The 8,665-nt window shown below is 38.3% G+C and overlaps 1 protein-coding gene across 1 annotated transcript in view; it reads left to right on the forward strand.

The window, feature by feature from the left end:
- BPTF (bromodomain PHD finger transcription factor) overlaps nucleotides 1-8,665 on the forward strand; it is a 60,837-nt gene that overhangs the window by 42,117 nt on the left and 10,055 nt on the right. The window contains exons 21-28 of the mRNA XM_009323778.1: nucleotides 236-384; nucleotides 758-881; nucleotides 1,414-1,637; nucleotides 2,907-3,129; nucleotides 3,365-4,251; nucleotides 5,005-5,087; nucleotides 6,950-7,175; nucleotides 7,615-7,958. Coding sequence (XP_009322053.1) covers nucleotides 236-384; nucleotides 758-881; nucleotides 1,414-1,637; nucleotides 2,907-3,129; nucleotides 3,365-4,251; nucleotides 5,005-5,087; nucleotides 6,950-7,175; nucleotides 7,615-7,958 — 2,260 coding nt within the window. The remainder of the gene's footprint in view (nucleotides 1-235; nucleotides 385-757; nucleotides 882-1,413; nucleotides 1,638-2,906; nucleotides 3,130-3,364; nucleotides 4,252-5,004; nucleotides 5,088-6,949; nucleotides 7,176-7,614; nucleotides 7,959-8,665) is intronic.

An 8,665-nucleotide genomic window follows, 5' to 3' on the forward strand; every position in this document is an offset into this window, starting at 1 on the left:
TTCCTTAATCTTTTCTAAAATACCTATTTCTTAACTTAAAATGTAGTTGGACTATCAACAACATATAATGCTGCTTCTTCTTACAATATGATAAAGGTTCTCCCAAGAAATGTTGAAAGACTCAAAGGTGTTCTAGAAACCTGGAGACTGATTTCTAAATGCCACCCTGGAGTTGCATTTACTTCTTTTGCTGGCAATTATGTCATTAATGAATTCTCAATTTTTCTTTCATTAGGTGTTGTTCAAGTTCAGCAAAAGGTATTGGGTATCATTCCATCAACTACAGGTGCAAGTCAAACATTTACTTCATTCCAGCCAAGGACAGCAACTGTAACCATTAGGCCAAACACCACAGGGACATTAGGAACAACAAGCTCTTCACAAGTAAGACTTTTTTCTGATTATTTAATGAAAAAAATGTGGGTGCATATATTTTAAGTTATTGGCAGATATTAAAAGTTCTGTCTAGTCACTTTCCAATGTTTTTGGCTCATCTCAGCAATAGTGTTTATGGAACCTTTATTCCAGGGAGGTACAACAGTTATCTCCAGTTGGAAAAATTAATAGTTTAGAGCTTGGTAAGCCTTAGCAGTGTGGGCATAGATGAAAAAATATTGGATCTGCTTGCATCTTGTCATTTCTTACTATAGTAAAAAAAAAAAAAAACAACAACCAAAAACAAAACAACCAACTTCAGGACATATCCCAGCGGCTTCTTTCACAAGTTTACCTACACTCTCCATTTTGGTGTATGTAGGTAGTGCAAGGGACACCACTCCGCCCTGGCATGACAGTAATAAGGACACCACTTCAGCAGTCAACACTTGGAAAGACCATCATTCGAACACCTCTAGTGGTGCAACAAGGTATTCTTCCAGCCAGTAGGTTCATTTTAATATTTAAATTTCCAGTGTGAAATCCATGGTTTGTTTCTTCATAAATACTTTCTGTATCATATGTCCCAGTGCAAAAATACCTCATTTTGATGCTTGACTTCGAAAAAGTGCCTCTTCTGGCTTTTGAATATGCTGGTTGCAGGCTTTGTCAGTGTTGTTCATCGTTGACACTGGGAAACACAGTACTTATTTTAAGTCTGTTCATTCGAAAACAAACAAAAAAGTTTAGAATAATTGTGCATTGAGAAAGCCTTTTTTTTTTTTTTTTAAAGGCAAGCTAAGTGTTTGAAGCACTCCATAAGTATGTGAATTGAATTAAAATAGGAGACGTTTTGCAGACATTTTTCAGTCAACCACATAGACAAACGGTTTGTAAAGAAAATTTATGTGCGAACTGCAGTGTTTGCTTCACCTGTCTGATTATACACTATTGCGGGTTATTGTGACTCGGAGGTTTGCTGTGCTAATGGTTAAAATGTTGGAAATGTGTTTCTTATCACAAATCATTCTTTCACAGGTCAGACACAGCAAGTGGTGACTCAAATAATTAGGGGTCAGCCTGTCTCAACAGCAGTTTCTAGTACCAGCACAGCTTCTTCCAGTGCTGGACAGAAGACCGTCACAAGTCCTGGAACACCACCTCAGCAAATACAGCCACAACCCACGTCGCAGCCCCCTCGCCCTCAGCAGGGACAAGTGAAACTTACTATGGCCCAACTCACGCAACTAACACAAGGACAGGTAAAATATTTTATAGCCTCTGGGCATGAAAATGTGCTAATACTTATATCTTATCAAGCCTTTGGATTTCAGCAGTGTAGTGTATCTGCTCATAAATCTATGTTTCAGCCTTCATTTAGGATGACCGATAGCATAATTACAGACTGAAAGAAGCTTAAATAGTATATGTAAAGTTTTAAATAGCTCTTCCTATTGTATTCCCCAGTAATGTAACTAGCATCAGGAAAGTTTAGCAGTATGGAAAAAAGTCTTTGCATTAATAGCAGTAAGGGACGTAATTATTTTGTATGGCCTATTTTGTAGACCTTCAGAACATAATGTTCATTCCTTGTTTTTTGATTTTGTGTGAAGATTTAGTTTTCATTCATGTTATCCAGAGTCTCAGAGGAAAAATTACAGTATCTGGAACTGGAGGAGGAAAAAGTTCTTGCAGCTTCTGCTCAGATCATGAAGGTCTGTTGGCAAAAAATGAATTTAGAGTCAAGCATAGGGTAAAAATAGACTTCTGTGAGTTACCACAATAGCTACTCTTCCAATTATAAATAATATATGTAAATGATTGTAATGTACAGGCTGCTTGTTGCCAGATAAGATTTTTATATGTGGAACAAGACTCAGTTCATTTCTGCACCAAAAGACTCAGAAGGATTTTTGTAGGGACCTTATTCTGTTCTATGGGTTCACAAAATGTGGAGTTCTGCATCTGGGTGTTGGGACAATACCCTACCTTCTCTGTCAGTGAGTTGAGAGTGATGTCATTAGCTGTCTAAGTGTTTAGCTTAAGCAACAGAAATTCACGGTACATTACAGACTGAACAGTCAGTCATGAAAGCTCAGAGCTGGGTAGGATCTGATATGCGGTTAGGAAATGTTTTCAGTGCAGAGAACACTTACACAAACTGTTGGGATTCTTGAGAAAGTAATTAATAGTGTGTCTAAAATTATCCATGCTCTGTATTGCTTGTAAACTCTAGGAACAAAGATGTTCCATTGTAGCTGCTTTCTGTCTAGAGTTCTTGTCTATATTTGGATGAAAATATGCGTAACTAATTCCAACCCAGTAATCTGTTGATGATAGATTGTTGAACAAGTATTGTAGTATTTCATGATCTCAGATGCTAGTTTTGGATTTTAGGAATATGGTATGTGGTAAAAGTATTGAATTCTGAAATTCAAACCCCTGATTTTTCTGATTTTCAGCGAAGTCTGTCTAAGAAATATATAACTAATACATCAATACTAACCTTTTTTCCCCCCCTTTTTTTTTAGGGTGGTAGTCAAGGATTAACTGTGGTAATTCAGGGACAAGGTCAAACTACTGGTCAATTACAATTAATCCCTCAGGGTGTGACTGTAATACCTGGTCCAGGACAACAGCTTATGCAAGCAGCTATGCCAAATGGTACAATTCAGAGATTTCTTTTCACCCCACTGCCAGCAGCTGCTACTACAGCTAGCACAACTACAACAACAGTTTCTACTTCAACCTCAGGTAAGCATTGTTCTGTTCAGCAGAAAAACACTCTTCAATTTCAGTTGCATGGGAGTTTTTATGCAGTTGGAGATGGTCTGTTATTACAATAAATTTGTTGGAAGTGTATTATAAGCTTAGAAATCTCTTGAATTTCTGCATAGGGCTTTACAGTAGTTCTAAAAGTTTCAAATTAGTAAGGCTTATAGACGTGCCATTTGAAATGAATGGAATAATTGGGTTTTGTCCTTCACAGCTACAGGGGAACAGAAGCAAGCTCTACAGGCACAGCCAACATCAGTGCTGCCACCAATTCAGACACAGCCTCAGAGTCAGCAGCAAGCCCAGCCTCAGGTGCAGAATCAGAGTACTCAGCCTGTGCTGCTGGCCCAGCCACAGGCACCTCAGCCAGCGCTTCAGCCTGAAACTCAGACCCAGCCTGAATCTCAGACTCCAGCATCTGTTGACTCTCCAGTCACACCTGAAGCACAGTCGTCTAAATCTCCAGTTCAGTCTCCAGCACAGACCCAGGCTCAAGGGCAATCTCCAGTGCAAGTCCAGAGTCAGCCGCAGACTGCAATCCTTCCACAAGGCCAGTCCCAAGTGCAGCCTCAGCAACCAGCTCAGGTGCAGACTACAACCCAACAACAGATTCAGATGCAGCCCCATGCTCCCATACAAATTCAAGCTCAGCTGCAGCAATCACAACCTCAGGTTCAGACTTCAGTCTCAACCCTTCCAACTACTCAAAGTTTAAATCAGGTTCCTGTGCAATCCCCAACTCGTCCTCAGCTGCAACTTCAGCAGCCTCCAACAAAAGTTATTACAGTGCCTCAGCTTCAGCAACAAGTCCAAGTTCTCTCTCAGCTTCAGTCACATGTTGTGGCTCAGATACAAGCCCAACAAGGCAGTGTGCCCCAGCAGATCAAGCTTCAGTTACCTATTCAGATCCAACAAACTAGCCCAGTACAGGCTCACCAGATTCAGAATGTGGTAACAGTTCAAGCAGCTAGTGTTCAGGAGCAGCTGCAGAGAGTTCAGCAGCTCAGGGAGCAGCAACAGAAGAAAAAGCAGCAACAGATAGAAATTAAACGTGAGCACACCCTTCAGGCTTCTAATCAAAGTGACATTATCCAGAAACAGGTAAAGTTAACAGAAGGAAATTAAAACTTAATTAATGAAACAAATCTCATTTTAAATGCCTGTTCTTGTTAACAATGTTAATACATTTGATAGGCAGTTAATTTGATTCTTTCAAAGTTAGTGCACGATTGCTTTTGGCAATTTAATTAAATACTCTAAGTTAATTCAGCACATCAAGTCAGTTGTACCATGTTCGCAGTCTTCTGGCACCTTGATTCAACTTACCACTAGCTGCTGGGACAATATATCTATATTCTCAGTTCAGGAAAGATAGGTTATAGATAGGAGAGCTGATGTTCAGAACACATGTACAGTACTTTCCTTGCCTGCTACAGGAAACTGAGGTTTCAAAGAGGTATCTGGAATGTAATGCTGTTGGATGGCTGCGGGGCTTAAAAAAAAACCATATATAAAATAGACTCTTACCATTTTTTAAAATAAAACAACCAGTCACTGAAGAAATACTGTCAATTTACATTTAGTCCCTAGGTTTAAACTCGACATAAGCAAAATATCCTACTCTATGTGGGCAGTGGAGGTGGTGTTAATTTTCAATTTAATTTTCAATTTTCAAATATTTGCTTTAAACAAGCACTGCCCCCCGATAAAATCAGTTTTAGTTTGTCACTTACTGAAATAAATAACACTTTAACTTCTTCTTTAACTTAGGAAATGTCCTCGTTCTCCCAGTAATATTGTGAAATACTGGCTAAAGTTTTCATATTTTATTTTGGGTTCTGTATCATCCTGCAGGTGGTTATGAAACAGAATGCTGTCATAGAACACTTGAAACAGAAGAAGACACTGACTCCAGCTGAGAGGGAAGAAAATCAGAGGTGAATATGCATCATAGTGCATCTTTAGATGTGAAAGTTTTACATTTATAACATCTTTTAATGGTGGTATGATAAAACACTGGTTTGTAAAAACCTGCATAAAGAAATTTTTCTATTTTAAAACTGGTTAAAGTCACACTCAAAAGTAACTTTCATAATGATGTTCTTAAATTTAAGTAATTGAATCTTGTATATTCTCAATTTTTTGATTATATGTTTAATTTAAAGTGAAACATTGTATTGCATGTGTTTGGAGCTAGCCACAGTTTTTAAATTCAAGGTAAAAACCATCCTTAAAGGAGCACTGAATGGAGAATTAATGGTTCTGTTGCCGAAAAGCCTGGTGTGTGTTTGTCCTTTGTAATGGCAGTTTATTTCCATTCTTGCCCATGGTACATCCTACTGTACAGAAGGAACTGAAGAGTTGGAAGATAGTGCTGTTCAACAAACTAGATTTTATGCTTGAAGCTGCTAAACACAAATTTGGAGCGTTTGTCATTTGTCTTGGTGTTATTTTGACTCCTTTTCACTCATGCAGTTGCTTCAATTGGATAATCACAAGTGTGTGTTGTCAGATAGTAAGAAAAAGAACAGTGTTTTTTATAAAATTTTTATCATCAAATCAGAGTACAAGCTTAGCTGATTACAGCAGTATCACTAGGTGCTGCTCGCTTAATGTTGACAATGGCATAAAGGATAAGATGTATTGTCATATACTCTTCATTTAATGGCGTCAGACAGCCAAACTGGTATTTAGACTGACAGAAGTCCAATTAAAAAAAAAAAAGAGTTCTAACTAGCTTGATTCATGGTACAGCTGTCTTTCCTTCTCACTGATATTTTTTCTTCTCCAAAAATGTCGTCTGGGTATCTTACCTGGTGAAAAAACAGACTAAACCGAGTAGATATAGTGCAGGTAAGAAGAGTAAAGTAAACAAAATTGTATAGCCATACAAAACAGCTAGCATATTACATATGTCATCAAAATACAGATGGTATCAAAAGACAGTGTGTCTGAGCCTAAGACTACAGAGTTAGTAGAAGCTCCTTGTCCCGGCCATTGCTATTTTGTTGTTTGCTTTCAGCTCGTATGTCAACGGGAGTTATTTTTCATGGTCACTCTGGCAACAAGAAGCATTTAGTTTTCTAGTGGGTTTGAAATAGAATGGGAAGGGAAAAGTAAATTCAGAAGAACCAAAATATGTTTGTTTTGTAATTGAAATATAAAGCAAAATAAATGAAAATTGCAGAACAAGTGAGCAGGAAAAGAGATTTATAGTTGAATGTGCAGCAAGCAGATGAAAAATTAATCCTGAGTTGTCATGAGTGAAGAAACTGGGAACTGGTTTTTAGTGAATTCTATACACTGAAAAATATTTGTCAGTCCTTATGCCAAAACACAAAAACTTAGTAATATTTGGTGGTCACTGGAGGGTGGAAATGTATGTTTTAGAAGTTACAGGCTTCCAACTTGCTTTCATCCTACATCAGAATAAACGAAATCCAGCTCTTTCAAACATGTTTGTGGAAACGGAATTGAGTGAAAATATCTCTCATCATACTAAAGCCCAAGCTTTGTTAGCAGTTTTATAGGGGAAGGGGAGGAACGGTTAGTACTCAGATCAGTTAAATGAAGTTGGGACTGGCCCTCTTGAGCCTAACTAGGGACTTGATCTCTCCCAGTGGTGTTCTATTAAATAAGTATGAGTGGGAGCAATGTGTGTTACTAAACTTCCCTTGTACGACTTAAGAAATGTAATGATTTAGCTTGCAACTTGCAGAGACTGGAGAGTTAAATGATTCTCCACTGGAATTAAATAGGCAGCTCAGCACAATGTACTTTTTCTTTATTTCTTCCCCAGAATGATTGTGTGCAACCAAGTGATGAAATATATTCTGGATAAGATAGACAAAGAAGAAAAACAGGCAGCTAAGAAACGAAAGCGAGAAGAGAGTGTAGAACAGAAGCGTAGTAAACAGAATGCTACTAAGCTCTCAGCTCTGCTTTTCAAGCATAAAGAACAGCTGAAAGCTGAAATATTGAAAAAAAGAGCACTTCTGGACAAAGATCTACAAATTGAAGTGCAGGTAAGGACAGTTATTCTCAAAGACTAATTTGATTTTAAGCTGGGGAGAACATTTCTGTGTTAATCTTGAATTTATCTGTTTGCTCAGTGAGATTTAAAGGAAAGATACAGGAAGAAGTTCTGGTTGTGGATGCATGGATCTCTGCGAAGCTAGTATATGTCCTTTTTATGCTTCTTGTTTGTCATCTGGACTGAAATTACCTTGTTTCCTGAAACAGCTTCTGATCAATTACAGGCCAGTGGGTCATAGTAGCCCAAGAGTGTCATCTCTTAATGTTATGTGAATTGTAGGTTAAGCACGTTAAAAACTTTGCATATTTAAATGGCTTTAATTATTTTCTTTTGGTTAAGCATGGGGATTTATGTCTAGATTTTAATCCTGTCCTGGAATAATCATATGAAGTGCCTTCCTCTCTATTTATTCATTTAATATACTTCAGGAGGAGCTAAAGAAAGACTTGACTAAAATTAAGAAAGAAAAAGAAAAAGCCCAGGCAGCTGCTGCTGCAGCCGCAGCCGCTGCAGCTGCAGCCGCAGCCGCTGCAGCTCCACCACCACCGCCACCACTGCCGCCACCGCCACCACAGCAACATGCAGCCAGCGTCACCTCCTCCTCCACCACAGTCCCAATGCCAGTATCCTCCCAGAAGAGAAAGCGAGATGAGGAGAAAGATTCATCAGCTTCCAAGTCCAAGAAAAAGAAAATGATTTCTACTACCTCAAAGGAAACAAAGAAGGACACAAAGCTTTACTGCATCTGTAAAACGCCTTATGATGAGTCTAAGTGAGTAGTGAATGCCATAGCCTTTTACTGTGTATTCTTAGCTTTAGGTTTAGTATTTAGCTGTTAGTGCAAGGTAGTTCTAGAATTGGAGATAGCGTATCAGGTGTTACTGCAGTGATCACTAAGGTATAAAGAATAAAGTCTCTTTTCCACTAGCAGTTACAAAACTATTAACATACTTGATTTATACTATTAATGTACGTGATTTATATTTTTACCTGTTTGCATGTTTCCATTGTATGACCTTTCTGTCTCACATGCACATACTCTCTTTTCTTTTTTTTCCTCCGCTCTGTTATTCTTTCTTTTGCCGTTTTGCCTCTGCCTCGGAAGCAAGTGACAATTTGGTTTGAGCAATTTCTTGTGAACAAGTAGCTGATGTTCTTTAGAAATAGCTTTGGTACCGTCTTCCAATAAATGACTTTTTTTTGTAAGTCAATAGCCAGTAAAGGGGGTTCCAAGTTGCTGGACTGCAGTTCACTTTGGACAATGTTTCAGGTAGAAATGGTTTCCGTGTGTTTATAATTTACATCCCAGGGTTGATAAAAAATGAATATGTAAGCATTTGACAAAGTGAAAACTGCAGTTCTCTGTAGTTTGATTCTGACTGTGAATGAGGAAAAATATTTACACTACGTACACAGTTTGTGAAGAAATTTAGTAAGCGGTGGAGTGGAAGATTCAGTGGATTTCAGGGGGATAGGGTT

Source organism: Pygoscelis adeliae, unplaced genomic scaffold (assembly GCF_000699105.1).
Source record: "Pygoscelis adeliae isolate BGI_AS28 unplaced genomic scaffold, ASM69910v1 Scaffold75, whole genome shotgun sequence".
NCBI classification, from domain to species: Eukaryota; Metazoa; Chordata; class Aves; order Sphenisciformes; family Spheniscidae; genus Pygoscelis; species Pygoscelis adeliae.